The sequence below is a fragment of the Leiobunum rupestre genome, chromosome 11, assembly GCF_980474605.1.
Source record: "Leiobunum rupestre chromosome 11, qqLeiRupe1.1.hap1, whole genome shotgun sequence".
In the NCBI taxonomy this organism is placed as follows: Eukaryota; Metazoa; Arthropoda; class Arachnida; order Opiliones; family Sclerosomatidae; genus Leiobunum; species Leiobunum rupestre.
In genome coordinates, this window is record NC_143394.1 from 28517797 (window position 1) to 28544108 (window position 26312).

General features: G+C 36.8%; 1 protein-coding gene across 3 annotated transcripts in view; it reads right to left on the reverse strand.

Moving 5' to 3' along the window:
• Window positions 1-144: 144 nt before the first annotated feature.
• The window catches only part of LOC149922147 (putative fatty acyl-CoA reductase CG5065), a 32442-nt gene continuing 6274 nt past the window's right edge, over window positions 145-26312 (reverse strand). For all 3 annotated transcript variants that reach the window (XM_090164323.1, XM_090164324.1, XM_090164322.1), the window contains 10 exons: window positions 24380-24555; window positions 23893-24072; window positions 20634-20811; window positions 17360-17404; window positions 17170-17288; window positions 12646-12885; window positions 4097-4226; window positions 3589-3657; window positions 2068-2126; window positions 145-548 (listed from right to left, as the gene is read on the reverse strand). In XM_090164323.1, the coding sequence (XP_090020449.1) occupies window positions 395-548; window positions 2068-2126; window positions 3589-3657; window positions 4097-4226; window positions 12646-12885; window positions 17170-17288; window positions 17360-17404; window positions 20634-20811; window positions 23893-24072; window positions 24380-24555 (1350 nt within the window). In that variant the 3' untranslated portion in view covers window positions 145-394. The remainder of the gene's footprint in view (window positions 549-2067; window positions 2127-3588; window positions 3658-4096; window positions 4227-12645; window positions 12886-17169; window positions 17289-17359; window positions 17405-20633; window positions 20812-23892; window positions 24073-24379; window positions 24556-26312) is intronic.

Here is a 26312-nt window from a genome sequence, read left to right on the forward strand (position 1 = left end):
TTAAATTATAATAGAATAACTGAAATTATGATCCTTGTTAAATGTGGTTTAAAAAGTAAGTATTTAAATTAGGCAAATAATGATATTATCCTAAATATTTATTCACGATATCAATAATATCTTATACAATATATAGGCAGAAAAAACGCGTACGAATTTTAATTTTTTGTCGGTTTTCAAAACGATACATTTCTTGTAGTTTTTTGTTAAATTTTCGCAGAAAAAATATTTCGCATCTTTTTAAATATTTAATATATATTTTTTTGTTTCACCTGAAGCCACGGAAATATAAAGGAATGTTTTGTTTTTTTTTAATTTATTTTTGTCCTGTTTTTTGTTGTTGATACTTTATATAACAAACACTGCTTTACGAGCGGACACGGACAAAAATTGGTTAAGAAATAGGCAGTTTGACAACGAACGACAATTTTCGGAATAGAGCTCCGAAAAGGCTTAATAATTTCCAAGCTCTCGTAGAATGACGTAACACCAGCCAAAGAAAGGTAGCCAGTGACAGTATCTTTAGCAATACTGACTTGATGTAAAGACTAAACCAAAAGAAATGGGGAAAAATATTAATGGATTAAATCAATTAATTTATGTATTCGGATATATTGACTTCGTTTCGCGCCAAAAACATTGGCGGTTTTTGGCGCCGCCATTACCCCTCATTCTCGCTCACTAGAAAGAAGAAACCATGGAGGAAGCACGTGACTGAACGCAGTATCAGTCATGTGCTTCCTCCATGGTAGAAACCATAGAAATCTCATTGGTAACTAGAATGCTGCCGTGTAACTGGAAAATGGACCAAACGCCGTGGCAGACGATTGCCAGATCTCAGCCTATCAGAGCTCAAAGAGTGGTTCTGCCAAGAATTTAATGTCACCAGAGAGAATGACGTCACCTAGCTCCCGCGATAGTAGCGGAAGCAAGGAGGATTATTATCCTCCTTGGCGGAACCACTCTACGGCCTCTCATTGGCTGAAGGTTCAAAACGAACTGGCGACAAGCTCGGCCGTAGGCGGCAGCTTTCTAGTTACCTATGAGATTTCTATGGTTGAAACCTTCGGTAGAAACCCAGTGGGCTAGTGATGCCAGGTCGCGGAATTGGAATTTTCCTTTCCGACCCTTTTTGGACTAAATTTTCCCTAGTTTTCCAAAACACTAAAAACAATGATATTTGCGTAAAACAATTACAGGGCATGTTGTAAAACAAAAATAAGAAATCTCTTGAACAAAATAATACTTTTATTTTCATCTCGCAATGAATAAAAACTAGGAACAATTTTACCAGTATACAGTTTGTGCAAGGGATAGAGCGGAAAAAGTCGTTCGGACTTGTTATAGCCATTGAGTTGGGAATATTAATCTAGAGGTCCAATCAAAACGTCGGATTTCAGTATTTCGCGAAACAAGTTTTTAAAAAATTAGAATACTGCCGTCTGCTCCCAAATGACGATAAAACTTTATCATTCTACCCGTGGCGCCGTCTATCTCTCAATGGTTCGTTCAATAAGACGTGTTTTCCGGCAAAAAGATTTTTTTTTCAAAAATAATGGATGGCGCCACGGGTCATATGATAATGTTTTCTCGTCATTTTAGAGGAGACGGCACATCCGTAATTTTCAAAAACTTGTTTCGCGGGGAGCAGATTTGATTGGATCCCAACTCAATGGGCTACACCAGGCCACGGCCAACTTTGATGTCTCGCGCATCTCTCGCGCTACAGCGGCCATCTCATTCGTTGACGTTTCTGCGTTAACCTATGAGCAAAAGATGTGTATGACGTCAGCGCCCCTAGCGGATTATTAGTTTTAGTATAGTTTTTACATTGAAGACAATATAACAACCGAGCGTGGCGCTGACCTCCTACACATTATAGTACAGTTTATAGGGGAAAATCCTTGCTCGCGGAATTTCGACGAATGTGTTGGCCGCTGTAGCGCGAATAGCGCGTGATCAAAGTTGACCGTGACCAGGCTATACTATAGAAGTTTCTTGGTTTAAACCAAATGGCGGCGCCCACATTTTGGCGCGAACAAAAGTCTATAGAGAGTGAAATTTTACCTTCTTAGTCTTTTCCTCGCTAAAGTAAGCTTCGATTCATCTTCCTTCATCAGAAATTGCTTTAAAAAAATAATTATTAAAACTTAGTATCCTGAATATTGAAAAAGTTGGAAACATTTAAAGTAAAGTTATAGTTTACAAAATCATTTAACAAAATATAACATTGTAACATTTAGCGTAAGGGTTCGAGCGGGTTCGAGGACCGTGCAAAACAAAAATCGAGCCCTACAAATTAAAACCAGGACATTTTTCAATTGCGTTAGTGAAAAAATAGCCAATTATCTTAAAAAAGGTAAATGAAAGCCCGATTCAAGGCTTTTTGCCTATCTAGTCAAGTCAGTAACGCCACTCGGCTCAAATCACTCGGGGTCTCAAGTGGTCTAATCTCTAATCGAGCCTCTGCCTGTATGTGAGAAATTGACGATGCCAAAATGGTGAACAGTCTATATTAGCAAGTAAGAAGGGGTTGTATAAGTTTTGTATCCATTTTTGAGAATGGATAAAAAGATTTTGTTCAATTAAACCAGTAATGAACTAATTCTTTCCGAATCCGTGTTACCGTGATTGTAAAACCAGAAACAAGGATCTGGCGCTAAAAATTTAAAGGGGTGCCATAGATTAAAAGGTGTAAAAAAAAGAACACTTTTGGTAGCATTAAAACTAAGGTTCTTCTTACTGTCCTATTGCATCAAGGTCACTTAGTAAAAAAATTAAGTAGGCCGTGCAGAAACATTTCGGGCACTGTGGAAAAATATGACATCGCGGGCCCTTCTAACTCAAATTTTCAAAGGAGGATGCTCGTGAAGGGCATGCCTATGGCCCCTAAATTACATACTTATGGGCCGTTTTTCCTGGGCCCCCTATATTACATACTTCAGGGCCCCTAAACTACATATATACTTCTGGGTGCTTTTTCTCCGAGCCCCTAAATTACATACTTATGGGCCCTTTTTCCTGGGCCCCCTATATTACATACTTCAGGGCCCCTAAACTACATATATACTTCTGGGTGCTTTTTCTCCGAGCCCCTAAATTACATACTTATGGGCCCTTTTTCCTGGGCCCCCTATATTACATACTTCAGGGCCCCTAAACTACATATATACTTCTGGGTGCTTTTTCTCAGAGCCCCTAAATTACATACTTCTGGGCCCCTAAGCTACATATATACTTCTGGGCGCTTTTTCTCAGGGCTATGGAGTTTTTGCCCCCTCTGCACGGCCCTGGATATACAACGTGGAGTCACCAGTGAATAAAAGCAAGAACGTTTGAATATCAATAATCAGCTAGGCTGATACCCAGGGCACCGCCTTAGGCCTAAGTCAGCTAGACTAAATAGAGTAGTAGCACTCCGTAGCTTTGGCCATGGCCGCCATTTTGGTCGCAAATTTTTATCTATAGGAAAGAGCATGGGTGACGTACTAGGACGTCACAGTGCCATTACTCTATAGATTACATAGAATCAGCTTATATCCACAGATAGCTGTTGAGTACGTTAAACAACAGTAAAATGATTCCTACCTGCATTCCAATGATATGATTTTGTATATACACCGGCCAATCCAAGGGCTGAATATTAAAATTGAAACACTGAGGGAGAGATAAAATATTGGGTTCATTAGCAGTAAAATTAATAACGTCTGATCAAAAGTAACGTAATAACTATAAGTGTGACACGTTACATTCTCCCAATCAAATTTTATCGTATTGGTCATTTTCAATAACGACCTCATAAATCAAAAACGTTTGCTAAGAACTGATAAGTTGTAGCTAGGTTGAAAATTCCGGGAAAAATCAGTGTTATGGAACCCCTCCCCTCTGTTTCTGAAGGAAAGCTTTTTGGCTCGACATCAAACTAATTTGATCCGAAATTTTCTGCCAAAAAAGTGAGATAAAAATCTCTTTTGTCAGTAAGTAGACAAACGACTTTGTTGTTACGAAATTACTGATTACGCAATTGTTCTATAACCGAAATCGCTTTGTGTCCCACTTACGGGTATTACGTTACTTATGGTCAAATATAATTCACCATTTGGTCCTTTGGCGCCATCTGTTGATATAAAGAGAGAACGTTCTCGCAACCGAATTTCCAACTGTGAAGGGCGAAGTATTCGAGCCCCCCCACAACGCTGTGAACTTTGTTGTACAGTTGGATCATCCTACGGAACCAAAATAAATACATAGAAGCGGAACAAATGAAATTAGAAAGTAAAGGTTCTTTTAAATGAGTAAAGGTAGAAAATAATGTCGAAAACGATATTGTAGGAGTGGATACTGTGCACCGGTATACGAAGAATCATAAGCTCATAAGATGTCTCTTACGAGAGAAGTTTAGGGATATTTAGTGATTTGTAAACCATATTTAATATAATCCAGGGTTGCCACATTTTTTCCATATTCAAATTCCCTGACTTTTATACCCATATTCAAATTCCCTGACTTTTATACCCATATTCAAATTCCCTGACTTTTATACCCATATTCAAATTCCCTGACTTTTATACCCATATTCAAATTCCCTGACTTTTATACCCATATTCAAATTCCCTGACTTTTATACCCATATTCAAATTCCCTGACTTTTATACCCATATTCAAATTCGCTGACCTTTATACCCATATTCAAATTACCTGACTTTTATACCCATATTCAAATTCCCTGACCTTTATACCCATATTCAAATTCCCTGACTTTTATACCCATATTCAAATTCCCTGACTTTTATACCCATATTCAAATTCCCTGACTTTTATATCCATATTCAAATTCCCTGACTTTTATACCCATATTCAAATTCCCTTACCTTTATACCCATATTCAAATTCCCTGACTTTTATACCCATATTCAAATTCCCTGACCTTTATACCCATATTCAAATTCCCTGACTTTTATACCCATATTCAAATTCCCTGACCTTTATACCCATATTCAAATTACCTGACTTTTATACCCATATTCAAATTCCCTGACCTTTATACCCATATTCAAATTCCCTGACTTTTATACCCATATTCAAATTCCCTGACCTTTCCCGGAATTCCAGGTTTTCCAGGTACCGTGGCAACCCTGTAATCGCTATATAAAGTCTGTATTTTATGTAATAAATGTAATAGGCCTTTCTATAAAGTAAAATTAGCTTTCTTGTTTTATTGTTGCTGCTGCAGGGTTGCCACAATATTTTCAGATTCAAATTCCTTGACCATTTAAAGTTATTTTCCCCGACTTTTTAAGGCCAAACTTAGACTTTTACATTTATCAGAAGTTAATAAATTTAATCAACTTATATTTCAATACAAACGTTATTTCAACGTTAAAAAAACCTTTCAAGAATCTAAATAATAATAACAGAATCTGCCATAGATCTAAATTAAAATTACCTTTGAAAAAGTGTCAAGATAAAACTGAATGTCCTGACTTTTTACAAATTCTTAAAATTCCCTGACCTTTTAGGCCCATTTATAAATTCCCTGACTTTTCCCTGGCGTGTGGCAACCCTGTGCTGCGTCACGGGTGACGTATCGATGACGTTTTAGTACGAAAAGCCCTGGACATAAGAGTTAAATTCAACGCGGAGCCCTGTTTTTAAGCATAAACTGAACTGAACTTCTACGTATTTCGTGACGTAAGAGCTACATAAAAATAAGTTCAGTAAGCGTAGCTTATTTTATAGAAAGGCCTATTCCCCCAGCACTATTTCATTTTGCGAAGGTACACATTTCAAGTATATAACATCAGTGGCGTAGCAAAAATCTCTATGAGGCCCCCCCTTTTTAATTTTTTTGTGGTTAGCGGGGCCCCCCTCCGAAGCTCGAGGCCCCACCGCACCGCGGCCCTGCGGACCATCAGCTACGCCACTGTATAACATTAGCAGTATACAGGGAAGATGAAAATTTCTCTCGCGAGGGATATTTTATAGACTTTTGGAAGAACTGAGAATCGAAATGCGACACCTGCTGATATATTAACCTCTTCGTCACGATCATGAATAAGCAAATTTTAACTTTTCTTACGGAATAATAGACCATGAAAAGGGAAAAAATAAAGGTAAAACTTTCTCTCCAACTACGCCGTCTCAAGCACCGATACTCTCCGAGTTGCTTAGATAACAGTCCTTTTTGGGAATTTTGACAGCGTCTCAGATTGCGGAATAAGTAACGAAATATCATGAGTATAATGACATACGTAAGTTTCACCAGAAGTTTATTATATATTCCATCGAGAAAAGTATACTTCTACGCCGAAAAAATAAATTTTCCAGCTAAATTTCGGAGACACCCTGCATCACGGCTCGAAATTTACCTCGTGTATTATTTAGAGATCGGCGGAACAAATAAATTAACCGGCAAAATTTCGATTAATCATAAAAATTTTGGTTAACTGTTTATTTATGAACATTTTATACGAATAAATAACAATTTAACATGCAAAAATTCGGATATTTTTTGGATAATAGTTGATTTTATAAAATAAAAAGTGGTCTTGCCGAACTTGTTAAAATGTTGCTCTTACGTCACAAGACCCAGCTTTATTAGTATATTCTTCGCACGAGTGATTTGCACGCGCGCTAGAAAAATCTATTCTCCTCGTGACTGTAGCGCGCGCTCGTAGGCTTGTGAAAGTAAAAGACTGTGACGTAAGAGCAACATTTCAACAAGAAGGCCACGTTAGTTTATAAAAAGAACTATTGTCGGTTATGAATAAAAATAAATATTTGGATAATTTCTTATACAAACGCCGATCTCTAGTAGTATCGCGCCACCCAATGTAAAATGTAACAAGATGTCACGGGCATTTAAGTGCACACAGTCCTCCCGATGTATTAACTTTATTTTAAATATTAAATTTAAATTTGAACAAATTTCCAATCATCTTGTACATTAACTTGATAAACCTCAAGAGGAATTTTATCGGAAAAGTATTTTTCGAGATAATTTAAATTTTTAGACAAACCGAATTTTTCGAGTTACCTGGTTTTGGGAATAAGGTAGCGAAACGCGAACGAGTTAGATGGCGCCGGTATCAATTGGCACGAAATTTAAATATGACCATAGTGCAAACGCGGGTCATTAAAATTAAAATGTCTTCTTAATGCAAACGCAGGGCCCCCACTCAAATCTTCAATTTTTTTATAGGAAAAATACGATTTTATTTCTATAAAAATATAGGAGTTTATAGGACTATTTTTTAAAATTATAGGATTTTATAGGACTAAATATGCTATTTCATTTACTAACTTTATGCATTTTAAAAACCAAATATATATTTAGTGAAATAAATCTTTGATTTTCACTTGAAAAATAGAAACTATTGAACCATTTCATCAAAAAAATATACTAGTAGCTAACCATGTTAACAATAACAAAAGTATAAACTAGAGTGACTTTGTATAGGAATTTATCCTATAGCTAAATCTAGCAATTTAACAGAGTGGCGGGATTTGAAATCGGCAAAATATCAAAATTATAGGATTTTATAGGACGTTTTAGGGGTTTTGCTAAAAATATAGGATGTTATGGGATATTTTTGAAAATATAGGATTTTATAGGAATTATAGGACCTAACCGAAAACGTAGCTCAGAAATGATCAGTACTAACTAAAAATATAATATTCAACCAAAATAACTAAAATGGGCCCGATCTCACAAATGGTAACAATGCCGGCGAGGACATGATCTTTCCAATCGATTGACGTACTCTAACGTACCGAGAGAAATCATGCGAAAACAGGCGGCGGCGACGGACACAATACGTGAAACTAATACACACAAATCCCCTAGGGATTGTGCCTAAAAACTGCACAGCCCAAGGATATTTTGAGGTATATTTTTTATCAAACGTATTTCGGGCCGACTGTATTTCGCCTTGCACTTTTTTTTGCTCCTGGCCCATGTTAGGCAATCAACGATAAAAAAAACTCAACCCAACCCCAACCTAACTATTACTATATTAATAAGAGCTGGATTCCCAATGAATCGAAACCCGCCAATAGTTGATTTTATAAAATGTCTTTACGCTTGCCCAACTTGTTGAAATGTTGCCCTGGAATAGTTCAGCCAATGCCTAAGAATGAGTTCATAAACTCTTTAGTGGGAGAGAAAACGGATCCACAGCTGAAGCGGGGAGGCAACATTTCAACAATATGGCCAAGGTTATTTTATAAAAAGAACTATATATTGGGCTAAATACAAAAATATTCCCAAAATCAGTGGATGCCGGTTTCAAGCAGTTTCATTACCAGAATAGGGAGATGGATACTTATCTAAAAAATATGTCTTATATACTTCTGGTCAATGCAAATTTTTAATGACAGTCTGTTTCGCTAATGATGACATAAATCAGAACTTGGCTAAGGACTTGGAATTTGAAACGACTCCAAAAGTAAAAATAAACGCTTATTGATTTATTAAATTACTGTCAACCAAGAGTGTCATACTAATTTTATTACGTTACTTATGATAATAGACTTAATTATGACTCAAATTGATGTAAGTTAATGGTAAACGAAAATAACCACCTTCAGTCACGAAAGGGATGTTCATAGTAGTCAAATGTTTCAATTGTTCGAATTGGACACCTTGTTTGTTTCATGCGTCCGAATCGGTAGCATCACTTGCCCGAATTCTGTCGCTAAATTAGTATTTCTTATTGCCGTTTTTTTATAATGTCTAATCATTTTATCCTATTAGGTCCATTTTTCCTTTGGCCGATACAGTAAGTGGGAATTGCGTTGAATGTTGTGGATATTTTAGGTTAGGTTAGGTTCACGTTAATGTTACTATTTTCTTATATTCACAATATTAAAAAAAAAAACAACCAATTCCTAATGTCAGCCACATCGAAACGAAAATCTGCCGCCATAAGCATTCCAAGTATACTGTGTATAATTCATTTATAGGAAAAATAGGAAAATTGTAATAGTAACGGTAATAGTAAGTGTAGGGAGCTGTTGGCTCCCGTGACTTGAAGGGCTTAGCAATTTAAACCGGATACTGGTAATTGGCTCACAAGTCACTATATATAGTTGACTTAGGCCCGTGTGGTACCTTGGGTATTAGCTTAGTTGATTATTTTTATTATTATTAATTATTGGATTTTATAAGAAATTTTTTGGATAATAAAGGGTAACTTCTATTGAAATTACCGAAAAAAATATACCTTTCAACTACTTATGAACTTTATCTTACTTATATCTTTATCTATATTGTTCGAATTTCAATCGTCCGAACGGTGGAACAAATGTTCGAATTTCATTCGTCCGAACCGCCGAAATAACAAATGTTTCAATTGTTCGAATTGGACAACTTGTTTGTTTCATTCGTCCGAATCGGTAGCATCACTTGTCCGAATTCTGTCCCTAAATTAATATTTCTTATTGCTGTTTTTTTTTGGCCGGATTTTTTTTTGGCCGATATAGTAAGTGGTAATTGCGTTGAATGTTGTGGATATTTTAGGTTAGGTTAGGTTAGGTTCACGTTAATGTTACTATTTTCTTATATTAACAATATTTAAAAAAAAACAACGAATTCCTAATGTTCGAAAAAACGGACAAAAGATTATTCGAACAAATGAAATTCGCCAGTAAAGTTAACATAAATTGAACGACTAAATCACCAACAAAAGTTGTGATACATTTTTCGGGCAAATGAAATACGTTTTCGGACATACGATCCTGTTTTCCGGCATTCGGACAAATGATCATTCGGACATTTGTACCACCGTTCGGACGAATGAAATTCGAACAAATGTACCCAAATCAGTCACATTTATGTGGATTTTAAATAATTTATCCTTAATTCGACAAAGTAGGCGTTATGTAATTATTATTATTTTGAAGAAAGTTACAAAGTCTAATTACAACACACGGAGTTTTCGTTCCTCATTACTTAACCACGTTTTGATTTATATTGTCATTGGTAAAACAGGTTATTATTAGTAGAAATTTACGTCGTTAGTATTAGATCTGTTATTCTAATTATTTTCTATTACACTACTTATTATTGTAGTAAAAAAATATCAAATAAAAAGCTAAGATAATAGACAGGTTAAATCAAAACAAGATGGCCCATCTCTTTTCCCAGGTAAACCATTTTTAAATATACAAGTTAAATGTGGTGGGGCTTTTAACAGATCTTTTTATAATTGATAGAAATTCAAAATCGTTAAGACTGAAACAAAATCTTTAATCAAATTAGATATTTATTTTTGTGAAATTGCCGTGTATGACACCAGACACTTGGTTTTCAAAACATATATAAATTTACAAAGCCATATCTCAAAGGAAAAGCAATTACTGCGTATAGTTTTCGGAGCGTAAAGCTTGTTTTCCACTAGCGCGCGTCATAATGTTATTTTCTTTACGCGCGTAAAAACGTTTGAACGTTTCAAAGCTGAGAAACGCGTCGTTGCGCGCGCCAGTGGAAAACAAGCTTAATACGTCGCTTTATCATTTGAGGGGTAAAACTCCCCTTCGGTTATTCAAAACGACACGGCACTGAGTCACTGACATGGTTAGATAGAGCGATCTAATAACCAGTGCCGTACATAAAATTGCCTTAATTTTTTTTTTAATTCTTATAATCCCAGACTTTTTTACTAGGTCTTAAATTCCCCGACTTTTTTACTAGTTCATAAAATTTCCCGACTTTTTTACTAGTCCTTACAACTTCCTGACCATTTTACTAGTCCTTAAAATTTCCTGAATTTTTTACTAGTCCTTACAACTTCCTGACCATTTTACTAGTCTTTAAATCTTCCTGACTTTTTTACTAGTCCTTACAACTTCCTGACCATTTTACTAGTCCTTAAAATTTCCTGACTTTTTTACTAGTCCTTACAACTTCCTGACCATTTTACTAGTCCTTAAAACTTCCTGACTTTTTTACTAGTCCTTACAACTTCCTGACCATTTTACTAGTCCTTAAAACTTCCTGACTTTTTTACTAGTCCTTACAACTTCCTGACCATTTTACTAGTCCTTAAAACTTCCTGACTTTTTTACTAGTCCTTACAACTTCCTGACCATTTTACTAGTCCTTAAAATTTCCTGAATTTTTTACTAGTCCTTACAACTTCCTGACCATTTTACTAGTCCTTAAAACTTCCTTACTTTTTTACTAGTCCTTACAACTTCCTGACCATTTTACTAGTCCTTAAAACTTCCTGACTTTTTTACTAGTCCTTACAACTTCCTGACCATTTTACTAGTCCTTAAAACTTCCTGACTTTTTTACTAGTCCTTACAACTTCCTGACCATTTTACTAGTCCTTAAAACTTCCTGACTTTTTTACTAGTCCTTACAACTTCCTGACCATTTTACTAGTCCTTAAAATTTCCTGACTTTTTTACTAGTCCTTACAACTTCCTGACCATTTTACTAGTCCTTAAAACTTCCTGACTTTTTTACTAGTCCTTACAACTTCCTGACCATTTTACTAGTCCTTAAAACTTCCTGACTTTTTTACTAGTCCTTACAACTTCCTGACCATTTTACTAGTCCTTAAAATTTCCTGAATTTTTTACTAGTCCTTACAACTTCCTGACCATTTTACTAGTCCTTAAAACTTCCTTACTTTTTTACTAGTCCTTACAACTTCCTGACCATTTTACTAGTCCTTAAAATTTCCTGACTTTTTTACTAGTCCTTACAACTTCCTGACCATTTTACTAGTCCTTAAAACTTCCTGAGTTTTTTACTAGTACATAAAATTCCCTGATTTTTTATTAATTCTTAAATTCCCAGACTTTTTTAATAGGTGTTAAATTTCCTGGCTTTTTTTACTAGTTCATAATATTTCCTGACTTTTTTACTAGTCCTTATATCTTCCTGACTTTTTTACTAGTACATAAAATTCCCTGACTTTTTTTTTTATAAATTCTTTAATTTCCCGAATTTTTTTCTTCGATCTTAAATTTCCCAGCCTTTGTACTACATGTAGGTCTTAAATTCCCTGCCTTTTTTACACGGTCTTAAATTTCCTGACTTTTCTACTAGTTCTTAAATTTCCTGACGTTTTTACTAGGTTTAAATTTCGTAATTTTTTTAATAGCACCAAATTTCCTGACTTTCTTTATTAGATCTTAATTTTCCCTGACTTTCTTTATTAGATCTTAATTTTCCCTGACTTTCTTTATTAGATCTTAATTTTCCCTGACTTTCTTTATTAGATCTTAATTTTCCCTGACTTTCTTTATTAGATCCTAATTTTCCCTGACTTTCTTTATTAGATCTTAATTTTCCCTGACTTTTTCCTAGGTCTAAAAAAACCTTGACTATTTTTACTAGTTCTTAAAATTCAATGACATTTCTCTGACTTTAGTCGCATTTTCAAATTTCCCGACTTGTCTATGTTTTCCAGGTACCGTGGCCACCCTGTTCTAAAAACAAGGTTTCCGAAAAAGTAGCAGAATTCCTCATTTTATCAACTCGATTTCACGCACGCGAAACCAGCCCTCATGACCCTTAAGGGACGCGGAAAATCGTAGAATCGTTTCTAAGCAACGCGGAGGAGGGTTTAGCGAGAGACTCGGAGGATCGTCACCATAGCAACGCGGTAAGAAAGGAGATGTAATCCTCACCTAGGTTTCTTTCCCTGCAGGACGCGCGTTGCGTCGAAGAAGAAAGCGGGAATGTAGTGGTTGATCATACATCCCAAGAAGTGAATGAACCGGCTGGTGGTCGTCTGCAGTTTGGGCACCCGGAACATCCGAACGCTGGGGTTCTTCATGATGAAAGGCACGCTGATGTCCTTGACCAATTTCCACTTCAAGTTGTTTATGCTGCCCGACGTGCAGTTGTAGACCGGCACGGAAGACGACCTAGCGTAAAGCAAACGAACAAAATGCGGCGGACGTTTCAATAACACTTCGTCAAATAAATCAATATTTACTACAACTTCAGACTGAACTTACTCCATTCGTTTTGAAACACGCACCTTCGCGGGTTCACGCCGCCTTCTCAAAATACGTTTCGGTAGAATTAATAGGGCTAAATACATCCAATAGTAGCAGCTAGGAGCAACAAACACCAGGAGAACTCAACCCGTCAAAAGTCGTGCATTTTCTCGCGTACAATTTTCATTGGCTAGACGCTTTAGGGCCTGCTGCCGTCGGAAGGGGAAAATTCCGTAAAAGTTTCAGCGAAAAGGCTTATCCAATGAAATTTGTACACAACACTGCGTTAGCGTGTTTAAAGGCTAGCTGCGTTCTCCTTGTGTTTGTTGCTCCTAGGTAACAGTGACTATACAGGGTGTTAACTGAAAAAACGATACAAGGCCAATAACTCAAAATGTGTTTTAGCTTGGAATTTTAAATTTTCAGGACACATAGAACGTGCAGGGGGTCACTTGATAACGGAAATTTTCATGACCTTGAATCATGTCTTCAAGGTCATTCATAATTTATCTTGAGAACCATTAGAGATACAAAATTGGTTTCAATTAGAAACGTGTTCCCCGTCACATTTTCGGACTAAATAGCTTTGAGTCCACCTAATTTGACCAATGACAGGTCGAGGGATTTTAGACAAAAACAGGTAGGTGATGAAAATTATGTACCAGAGACCAGGTTGAAGGGCTAATAACTCGAAAAGTACTCGTGCTAGAGTATACAAATTTGCTTAAGAATTTTCAAACTCGGATGAACTTTAACTTATGGTTCAATGTCATTCAAAGTTTATCTCGAAAACAAATGTATTTAGAGAAATTGTTCCAATTTGAAAAGTGTGTGAATTGAAATTTCAAGTCGAAATCGTCGCCGTTAAAACAAAACCACGTAACTTGAGATACGTGGTTTTGTCAAAATTGACATTTTTAGATTCTACACCCCAATTTACGTATATAACATTAAAAATATTATTAGGTTGCAATTGGATTTATTTTTTTAAATCTAGAAAACATTTAAACGTATCTTTGATATTCACAACTTATTTCGCGCAAAACACGTATCTCGCTTATTTTCAGCTCCTATCTCACTTCATGACTCAAAACCACGTATCTCTAAAAATTCCCCTTTAGCAAAATATTTTTAAATTAAAATTATCATAAAGAGTCAATATTGAAACGAAATTATTTAACTATAAAATTAACTCACATGTAAAAACCTAACACGCGGTTTCGCAAATGCATGCAAAATTAAAAAATCCATTTTTTCTCAAAAAGGCCACCAAAAAGATACGTGGTTTTGTTTTAACGGCGACGAAAAGTCTTTAACCCGATGCAAAACACCATGATGAAAATCTTTCAAATTGGAACCATTTCTCTAAATCCATTGGTTTTCGAGAAAACTTTGAATGACCTTGATACCACGAGTTAAAGGTCATCCGAATTTGAAAATTCTAAAGACTTCCTACGAGATGAGTATATCTAGCAAATTTTGATACTCTAGCATGAGTACTTTTCGAGTTAATAGCCCTTCAACCTTTTCTCTGGTGCATTAAAAGTCGCATGATGACTTAGGCCTAAGATGGTGCCTTGGTTGATTAGCCTAGCTGATTATTTTCATCACGACCTACTTGTTTTTTCAGGGTTGCCCCAAAATTTTCAGATTAAAATTCCCTGTTTTCCATGACCATTTTAACAGATTTTCCCTGACTTATTAAGGCCAAAGTTTTTCTTTTATATTTTACTTTTATCAGAAGTTAATAAATTAAGATGAACTTATATTTCAGTAAAAAGGTTATTGCAATGTTGAAAAAATTAGCCAAACATTCAAGGAAATAAATGATAATCGTGGAATTTGTCATAGATCTAGAGTTGAATTACCTTCAAAAAGTGCCAAGATAAAATTGAATTCCCTGACTTTTCCCTGATTTTTTACCAATTCTTAAAATTCCCTGACATTTCCCTAACTTTTAAGGCCCATTTTTAAATTCCCAGACTTTTCCCTGACGTGTGGCAACCCTGTTTTTGTCTAATCTCCCCCGACTTGTTCTTGCTCAAATTAGGTGGGCTCAAAAGCTATTTAGTTATAAAATGTGACGGGGAACAATTATCTCTAATGGTTCTTGAGATAATTTTTGAATGACCTTGAAGACATGGGTCAAGGTCATGGAAATTTCCCCATGCACGTTCTATATGTGTCCTGAAAATTTAACATGCCTAGCTAAAGTACACTCTGTTTAAAAAGTCTTCGACAGGTGGAATTTTTCCCCTCTTTTTAATTCTGCTAGAAAACTATAATAGATAGTTCGATGAAACCAATTGCAACTTTTATTTATTTTCCAATATCTTTCGTTATTTATCGGTTTCGTCCGCCAAAAAATAATAGTTTGGCGGGAACCGTCAAAACTCATTTTTGACAACTTTTTAAATATTGGTTCTACGGCACTGACTCGCGCGTTTTTGAATTCACAATGGTCGATTCATATTTAGAAAGTGGAAAAAATTTCCCTCTACAACCAACGGTTGAGAAGTTACAAACTTTCGTCGAAATTGGGAAACACCTAAAAAATGCTAAAATGCATCAAGCGATTATTAATAACGCAACTTCGACAGCGATCCAACAACATATTTAATTAAAGGCTGGTTTAAAATTGTGGTAACCATTATTATAAACAATTTCTAACGCAAAAGCTTTAGCGTATAAAAAGGATATTCCTAAAACCACTTGCCAAGTTGTTCTTGGGATTTGTTTTTTTTAAACCGGCCTTTAATTAAATATATTTTCAATGTTATTGAATAGCTGTCGAAGTTGCGTTATTAATAATCGCTTGATGCATTTTAGGTGTTTCCCAATTTCACCTGTCGAAGACTTTTTAAACAGAGTGTACATTCGGAGTTATTGGCCCTGTATCGGTTTTTAGTTAACAACCTGTATTTCTACTTAGGTAAATTGATTATGTACGGTCACGAGAAGGGGGAGGCAAAAACGTCACCGACGTGTGCTTCAAACGCGTCCGAAGACCAATGAGCGTGCTGGGGATTGGGTGCAACGCTAAATATCGTCTCAACCAAAAGTGACATAATTACCAAAAGTGTGTCAATCGGACCAATTTCGTAATGAATGTTACGAGCGAAATACAAGTTGGGAGGAAAGAAAGGAAATTATGCCTTGGCGAGGGAAGGAAGTTAAAACCAACAAATAACGCCTCGTAGTGAGGAACGGAGGAACTAAGTAGCACTGTTCAAAGTTAGTGTATTTTTTGATTTTTCTGTGGAGATACTATCGCCATCTACCTACGATATAATACCATAGACTAAAAAATATCCAGAAAGGCGAAAATAAATAGTGTTTTATGTGGTGGATCTCGAGTCGAGCATACGAAAGTACAGGGATTGTCACACTTTTGGTAATTATGTCACTTTTGGTCTCAACAAATAGAGCTTGCGAAGGCGCACGTTTCAATTTTCCTAGTGTTGGAAGTCGGTAAATTTTCCGCGGAAAATAAAAAACTTTTCATTCTATGATTAGTCTAATATTGTTTGCAAATTTAAATAAAGCGGCATTTTCGCCTCATTTTTTAAATCTAAAAGTAAAACTAAACCTCTAGACTAGTTTAAACTGATGCAACACTATTAATGTTTTATAGTATGTTTACTGTTATTAGACATTTTATATCGATAAAAAGTTTAAAAAAATTAAAAACCCTAAAAAGTCATTAATGTTTAAATTTTTTATTTTCCCGATTTGCGAAAAATTTTCTGGAAATTTTCTCCGCATTTTATTTTTCCGGAAAATTAACAACACTAAATTTTACTAATTGGACACTTCTCCAAGCGAGATATATTTATATACTTCTGATAAAAAAAAAGCAAACACGTCTAGATTTGTCAACAGTCTTTCAATCAGGACGCTTTGAACCGTTTTAGTAAACGATTGAAAAATAATGTTGTTCGTAGAACGAAGATTGACGACACCTTTTAAATTGGGACATTTTACACTTCAGAATCGGAGCAGACGCGGCTAGACACTTGAAAAATATTTTGATTCTTGCTATTTTAAAAAGGGCCCTGTTCTAAGCCCGCCCTGTCACGTTTGAGACTATAAATTCGAGCCTGAATTTAGTTCAATAAAAAAATAAGCAGATGACAATCAGACTGAGTACTTGAGAGGGTCTATCGAGAGATATCACGTTTTGATAAGGAAAATCGTTCTGTAACTTACGTACTGAAAGACGTGTACCACGCCACTGAAATCATCAGGTTGGTCACGATGTCCACTGGGATGAAATCGGCGTCCACGCTCTTGTCCATTTTGGCCGTCCTTAGAAGACCGGTACTGACCTACGATAGAATCATCCAAAAGAGAGGTTACGAACAAAAATAACAAATTATTTACCAAATACGTTACTTACCGCGAAATAAACACCGGTAATTCCACCCATGGAGTCCACCCAACCCTAACGAAACAACAACATTATTATTATTATAAAGTAATATCAAAAGACAAAAGTACATAACATATTATCAGAAGTAAATGAACCGATGTTATCAGACTGTTATACTCCCCATGTTGTAGGCGTTTTCCTTATTAAGTTACATTTTTACCTCGAATTTGAAATTTTGCGCGCTCCTAGGCCGAAAAAAAAACATTTTGGTTTTTATGAAACCATTTTTTATACATATAAATAGCTATACCAACAATTTCCAAGTGAGATTTATCACGTCAAAAGACGGGGTTGGAAATTAGCTTTTATTTGACTCGATTTTCTCATCATTTTCATAAGGAAAACGCCAGGGCTCCGATTCTGAGCGCTATTTCAATAACTTCGGTTCATTTACTTCTGATATTATGCTATATAACTATCCTACTGTCTATAGAGTCTATAGGACGACACCCATTATTTTTCCTATAGATATAAAATTTGCGTCCAAAACGGCGGCCATAGTCTAAGGACTGCTACTACTGTATTCCAGGAATACATGCCTCTACTAGGAATGCTTATCCTGCCGTATCGCGTATGGTAAGATCACTCTGACGGCTTTGGTGCCGCCCACGAAAGAAAAAATACTCTCTGCGCGCGCTCCCCTCTCACGTTGTTGTTGGTTAAGTTAACCTAGTTAAGTCAAAAAAACCGTCAGCCACATCGAGACGAAAATCTGCCGCCATAAGCATTCCAAGTATATTGTGTATAATTCATTTATAGGAAAAATAGGAAAATTATAATAGTAACGGTAATAGTAAGTGTAGGGAGCTGTTGGCTCCCGTGACTTGAAGGGCTTAGCAATTTAAACCGGATACTGGTAATTGGCTCACAAGTCACTATATATAGTTGACTTAGGCCCGTGTGGTATACTTGATTGATTAGTTGATTATTTTTATTATTATTAATTATTGGATTTTATAAGAAATTTTTTGGATAATAAAGGGTAACTTCTATTGAAATTACCGAAAAATTATAGGTTTCAACTACTTATGAACTTTATCTTACTTATATCTTTATCAAAACAAGTAAATACCCCCCAAATAGGAAGGGGTAGGTACATTTGTTCGAATTTCAACCGTCCGAACCAGGGAGTACAGAACGGTGGAACAAATGTTCGAATTTCATTCGTCCGAACCGCCGAAATAACAAATGTTTCAATTGTTCGAATTGGACAACTTGTTTGTTTCATTCGTCCGAATCGGTAGCATCACTTGTCCGAATTCTGTCCCTAAATTAATATTTCTTATTGCTGTTTTTTTTTGGCCGGATTTTTTTTTGGCCGATATAGTAAGTGGTAATTGCGTTGAATGTTGTGGATATTTTAGGTTAGGTTAGGTTAGGTTCACGTTAATGTTACTATTTTCTTATATTAACAATATTTAAAAAAAAAACACCAATTCCTAATGTTCGAAAAAACGGACAAAAGATTATTCGAACAAATGAAATTCGCCAGTAAAGTTAACATAAATTGAACGACTAAATCACCAACAAAAGTTGTGATAAATTTTTCGGGCAAATGAAATACGTTTTCGGACATACGATCCTGTTTTCCGGCATTCGGACAAATGATCATTCGGACATTTGTACCACCGTTCGGACGAATGAAATTCGAACAAATGTACCCAAATCAATAGGAAAATATAGGAAAAAATTAAGAAATATAGTTATTGTGGTCATCCCGTTATTATGCTATTAGTTTGAAACATGCAGGTTCGCATTGATTATTCAAATTGAAGCAAAAATAGTGCGAAATACATAATAATAGTGAATTTCTAAAAATATTACTTCTAGGAGAGTATTTTTTTATAAATAAGAAATTATCCTTAGCAGTATAAATTTTCGTCGACTGTTGTATGATCTAAATTATGGATTTTCAAAACTATTGAATTGTTAATCGCGCCCGACCTGAGAAAAAAAGGAAAATGCCTATCCAAGGACGATCTATTTTCTGGATGTTTTAGGGCTGTAGTCAAGGAAAAGGTGTAGTTAGATACTTCCCCTCGATATAAACTTCTAATAAAACGTTACATTTATTTTAGTTTGAAAGTCACTTTTTAGTTTAGAAATCGATAAAAGCTCTTGTCACAAATATGAAAGTTAATAGATCGCTATCCTCAAGGGAAAATATCGTCCCCCTATCTTGTGAAGACTCATTTCCCCTACGTCATAATGTCGTATTCTTCGCCACCCTACTAAGCTTAAAGAGTTCCAGAATCATTTGAAAATATGGGCCCGAGTAGTTCTTTTTATAAAATAACCTTGGCCGTCTTGCTGAAAATAATAATGTTGCCTCCCCGCTTCAGCTGTGGATCCGTTTTCTCTCCCACTAAAGATTTTATGAACTCATTCTTAGCCATTGGCTGAACTATTCCAGGGCAACATTTCAACAAGTTGCGCACAGTAGCGGAGCTAATGTTTTTTCACAGGTGGGCTAATTATTTTGTGGCCTTTACAACTTTAGTGACCCCTTATAAATTTTCTAGGAAGCCAGAAGAGTAAGGTTTTTTTTATTTTTGCGGCTCTCGTCGCGTTTACTGACCTTGTATCCGACCTAGAGGGGACACGTGCATTCCCGGTGTATTTCCCTAAATTCCCTTTCTTTTCTTTCTATTGTCCATTCAACTTTCTCACAAATTTCCGCTCCCTTCCTCCCGAATCTATCTGTTAATGGTCTACTATCTTCTTGAGTAAACGAATTGATTTTCAAAGATTTTTTTTTCCAGAAAAACTTTTCTTGGCAATAAAACAAATTTCTAGAGATAAAGAAAATTCATAAATTAAAATATGTGGCCTCTTAATTATAAATATGTGGCCCTTTTAATATGAATATGTGGCCCCTCTCAGAAATGCAGGGGGGCTAAAGCCCACTTCAGCCCACCCTTAGCGCCGCTACTGGTTGGGCAAGCCTAAAGACAGTTTATAAAATGAACAATTTCATAGGAGATCTGACCAATCAAATTCTGTAAACTAGCGTTGGAAATTACCCAAATTCAACCGATACAGTGTCCCTTTAAGCGGAACTTGTCTTCGCAAAACAGGAGGAACGACATTTCCCGCCACAAACAATCAGAATCGATCTAATATTATATTTTGAAGTGAAGCATTTTTGAAACAATCATTTTCTTATTTGTGTTCGATATTACGAGTAATGGAGTGCTGTTAAAAAGCAATACGAAGGATCGTTTGAAGAAAAAGCAATTACCGTTAATGGTTCTTTCCAGGAAGCCGTCACGATGGAAGGGCGCACGATGGCGACGGGGAGATCGCCAGCGTTCTCCGCCAGATACGTCTCGGCCAGTGCTTTGGTCAAGGTGTAGGTGTTGGGACGTCCCCGAATCAATTTCGGCGTCATAGCGTCCATAAACTGAGAATCCATTAACCTAAAACATCCCGCAAAAAACACACACACTTTTTTATATAGCATACTTTTACGATAGATGATTCTTAGACCTATTCCGAAGACCAGAAGTATATAAAATACCCCCTAAACAAGATAAGTATCCCTTTAGGCTATACGGGATTGATGCGGATTTGAATGAGCGAGAATACAGGGTTGCCACAATATTATCAATTTAAATTCCCTGACTTTTTAAGGCCAAAATTGCACAATTTTCAACACTTTACTGAAGTAAAAAAAATTAAAACAACCTATATTGTAGTATAAAGACTATGTTTTACGAAAACAATAGACCCATAACAAAAGAGGGGCCGCAGACGAGGCTTAAGTGAGACCTTTGGACGGAGCATCCTGTTTGTGACGTTTTGAACCACGTGACCGCCATTGAAATATACAGGCGGAAGTAAGGAAACGGATGTTCCGTCCAAATGCCGAGCTGCCAGGTAAAAATGTTAATTTTCGACCCCCCAACTTTCAACATGGGTCTATTAGCAAAACTTTCAAAGAACTAAATAAAAATCACAGAATTGGTCAGAGAACTTGAGTAAAATTACCTTCAAAAAGTGTCAAGATAAAATTGAATTCCCTGACTTTTTACAATTTCTTAAAATTCCCTTAAAGTTATTTACACCTAAAATATGAAGGTGAACACTTTTCTAGTTGAAACCAACTCTACATCTCTAATGGTTCTCGAGATAAATTTGAAATTTTTTTGAAGACATGGTTCAAGGTCATGGAAATTTCCGTTGGCAAGTGACCCCCTGCACGTTCTATGTGTCCTTAAAATTTCAAATTCCTAGCTAAAGTACATTTGGAGTTATTGGCCTTGTATCGTTTTTTGAACTCTCAGGTAACATTAGTATTTAGTTAAACGTTGCAAACTCTACAGGTACTCTCCAGTCTTCGCAATCAATAACTGTATACTGTCTATGTATTTAATATATTAATTCTATTGTTCGTGGTATTTTATAGACTCCGTGCCTTAGCCTTTAACGATTTATTTGAAAAAAAAAAACGCATAGCCACAAGCGTGTTTTTAAAGTAATGGGACAAGGCATCGCGTGATCTTGACGTTTTATCGGAAGATAATCATCCAACGATTCCATTAGAAATTGAACCGACGCTCCCCTGACGTCTAACGCCAACGCCTAGACCCGAGTGAAACCATTCCCTCGTGGTCTAAACGAACGTCTCTCTAAGCTTCGAATTGGAAAACCCGCGAAAAGGTAGTTCTGGGGCCAATGCCAAGTGATAGTAATAAATTAGAACTACTGGAAGGAATCCGTACAAGCACGTGCATTTGTAACTTAAGATTTATAAATATATATTTTTTGAAACGAGAAAAATGTTCGTTAAGCCTTTGCAAGGTTTCTTCTCAACCTATAAAGAAGTTTCCAACCTAAGGTTCGATTTTTATCTCGTTTTATGTATGGGCGATAAATCGGAGTTTTATTGTTTTCGAAACTGCGATACTCTCGGCCATGCCCGAGGGGTTACCATGGTAACTATTTCCTCTACGGAGAGAGGAAGATCCGCATCTTCTTTTTCCGGAGTTTAGTTCCGGCTAGTGACACAGATGGCGCGATTGGTTCAGCTAAACACGCCTGATAGTGATAGAACGGAAGTAAACGCCGTGATGTCTACAAGTATGGTACGACCGTTTTCCAATTTATAGGACAAATATTTGGGACAATTGAGCTGAATATACACGATTTTGACCTTTGGTAAAATTGGATCAGGATTTTTTATGGAGTGCTCAACTTGCTCGGAAAAATTTCACTGTGCTGTTTTGCGCTATCTATAATGGTACCCCAAACTACATGTATTGTATTTCTAAATATTTATAAATATTATTTTCTAAATATTTATAAATATTATTTTCTAACACATATAAGAAATTATATAAAATATTGTACCAAGTATAATTTTTTTGTCTTCATAATTATGTCTAATAATATCCTAATATTTAAACAGAAATTGGATAATGTAATTAATTTTAAGAATCAATAGATTCGTTAAAAATCACGTTAGTTCCCCTAGTGGTGGTTAGATGGCGCGACAAAACACAGAAGGTGGTTTCTTTTCGCCCGTTTCGGGATTTCCGAGTAGGGTAAGAAGAGTAAGGCTATGACGTCATTTAACTCCGATTCTGTGGTGGCGAATAGTTTGAGTCGGAGTAAAAACGTTTTTCCAAAATGACTGCCTGGTGCATTTTTAGCAGATAAATTCTGGCTAACAGACGACAAAATCCGATTTACTCCTTTACTCCTCCTTTTCAGAAGGAGTAAAAAGAGTAGCACTAATACTCCGGAACAAGCGAATAGTTTATGGAGTGGATTAATTCTCATCCCCGGAACAGATGAATTATAGTTTTAGGGTAAAAAGAGTACACTTTTAGTCCGAGAACAGGCGAAAAGAAACCACCTAGTGATATTTTCCCCCTCTATGCATTAATTCCCCATACTACGACGAACGGGTTGAGATTCGTTGTACCTTGGACGAAAAATTACTGGACTCGAAACCTAAGCAAAATTTGCATCGCCCGTCAGCGCTCCTACCGAGAGAATCGCGAAATAATTATATCCAAATACAAGACACGTGCGTAAAAATGTCAGATGACCCGCATTCCGTCGTCTGCTCCGCTGTTTTTAGTAGAAGTTAGGCTTTTGGAATTTTAATAGGCTTTAGATTATTCAGTAATAATTATATTGGAATAAAAATGAAAGTGTAATTATTTAATTAATTTAAATATGAAGTTCGCTTTAATGTTTTTGCATATATAGTTTGTGTGAAGGTTTAAATAGATTATAAATTTAAAAATGCCTAGTCAAAATGGAAATAAAGGTGTAAGCTTTGACGACAGTGACGAGCTAAGAACGCTAGGACTAACGTCGTCCGCTAATATTGGACACGTGTTTAGTATTTGGATAGAAATCCTTCCAATACTTGACACTACGGCGCTGCCGTAAAAGCACCAAGAGTGCCATTTGGTTTCGGGTCCAATAATTATTCGTCCTAATTGGACCATTTTTTAAAGTCGGTTTGAAAAAGAAAATGCACTAACTGGAAGGTGTCAAGAATGTACTGAGGCGCAATGGGAGGCGGATAGACGACTTCCTGAATTTCCTCTCGGTCGCAGTTGCAGTAGGCGGTGGACACGTGTACGAAGGCTTTGAGGTTCCTCATCCGCCTGGCCAGGTCGAAAATGTGCTTTGTCCCCAAAAGGTTCATACTAACCGCCGTCCTGTAATTGAGAAGAGCACATGATGACACCTAGGAGCAACAAACACGGCACTCCACACAAGGAGAACGCAACCCGTCAAAAGTCGCGTATTTTCTCGCGTACATTTTTCATTGGTTAGACGCTTTAGCGCCCGCTGCCGTCGGAAGGGGAAAATTTAGAAATTGTCTTCCCCCTTTCCGTAAAACGTTCAGCGTAAAGGCACGTCCAATGAAATTTGTATACAACACTGCGTTAGCGTGTTTAAAGGCTAGCTGCGTTCTGCTTGTGCTTGTGTTTGTTGCTCTTAGATGACACTAGATGACGTTACCTGAGGGGTTCGTCGAACTTGATGGTGGCGGCCGAATGGAAGACGACTGAAACGTTCTCAACGACTGATTCCACGTCCGAATTCGTCAAGCCCACATCGGCCAGCGAGATGTCCCCCTCGATGGCCACTATTTTCGACAAAAATGTCGGTCGTTCCTCTCTGATCAAGTCGAAAGCCTTTAGTCGAGAATAGAAACGCGTTCGTTAAATTCGATCAAATTACTAAACGTGCCGACGACACACGTTTTAAAACTTTTGATGTCTATTAATTTTAATGTCTGTTTAGCAAAACTTAATGTACCAAACCTGTGAATATTCAACAGTTTTACAGTAGGTCGCCTCTTCAAACGAAATAGGCGGAGTATATTAGGAACCCCAAAACTATATAACAATAATCAGCTAGGCACCCAAGGCACCCCCTTAGGCCTAAGTCATCGAGCGACTTATAATGCCTTAAAACAGGTGGTCCGGTTAGAACGCGTAGGAGGGTGGTGGCAAGCCCTGCATGCCACGCGAGCCAACAGCTCCCTATACTAACTAGTAACTAGTACCGTTAACCTCTTATGTTTTTATGGAAGGGGAAACCGAAGAGCTTCGTAAGTTGCTCCAAGCATAGCCTATGCTTCAAGGTGTGGCCTATTTTCGTTGGCATGGTAACGGGTTTATGTTAACCATGACATTAAGACAATCATGGTGGTCACGTGATTTTTTAACACCAACGTGGTCACGTGATAATTTAAAGCCCAAGGTGGCCACGTGATTTTTTAGCACCAAGGTGGTCACGTGATAATTTAATGCCCAAGGTGGCCCCGTGATTTTTTAACACCAAGGTGGTCACGTTATAATTTAATGCCCAAGGTGGCCATGTGATTATTCAACACCAAAGTGATCACGTGATTTTTTAACACCAAGGTGGTCACGTGATTATTTGACGCCCAAGGTGGTCGCGTGATAATTTAATGCCCAAGGTGGCCACGTGATTTTTTAACACCAAGGTGGTCACGTGATTATTTGACGCCCAAGGTGGTCGCGTGATAATTTAACGCCCAAGGGGGCCACGTGATTTTTTAACACCAAGGTGGTCACGTGATGAGTTAATGCCCAAGGTGGCCATGTGATTATTCAACACCAAAGTGATCACGTGATTTTTTAACACCAAGGTGGTCCCGTGATTATTTGACGCCCAAGGTGGTCGCGTGATAATTTAACGCCCAAGGGGGCCACGTGATTTTTTAACACCAAGGTGGTCACGTGATAATTTAATGCCCAAGGTGGTCACGTGATAATTTAATGCCCAAGGTGGCCACGTGATTTTTTAACACCAAGGTGGTCACGTGATAATTTAATGCCCAAGGTGGCCATGTGATTATTCAACACCAAAGTGATCACGTGATTTTTTAACACCAAGGTGGTCACGTGATTATTTGACGCCCAAGGTGGTCACGTGATTATTTGACGCCCAAGGTGGTCGCGTGATAATTTAATGCCCAAGGTGGCCACGTGATTTTTTAACACCAAGGTGGTCACGTGATAATTTAATGCCCAAGGTGGCCCCGTGATTTTTTAACACCAAGGTGGTCACGTGATAATTTAATGCCCAAGGTGGCCATGTGATTATTCAACACCAAAGTGATCACGTGATTTTTTAACACCAAGGTGGTCACGTGATTATTTGACGCCCAAGGTGGTCGCGTGATAATTTAATGACCAAAGTGGCCACGTGATTTTTTAACACCAAGGTGGTCACGTAAGAATTTAATGCCCAGTGTGGCCATGTGATTATTCAACACCAAGGTGGTAGCGTGATTTTTTACTGATTTTTTTAAGGATCAAGGTCGAAGGATTATTAGTTGAATATGATCGTGTGGTATTTTGCCTCGTGACGTAGAATAATATTATTATTACGAACAAGCACCGAATAACATTGAATCTTC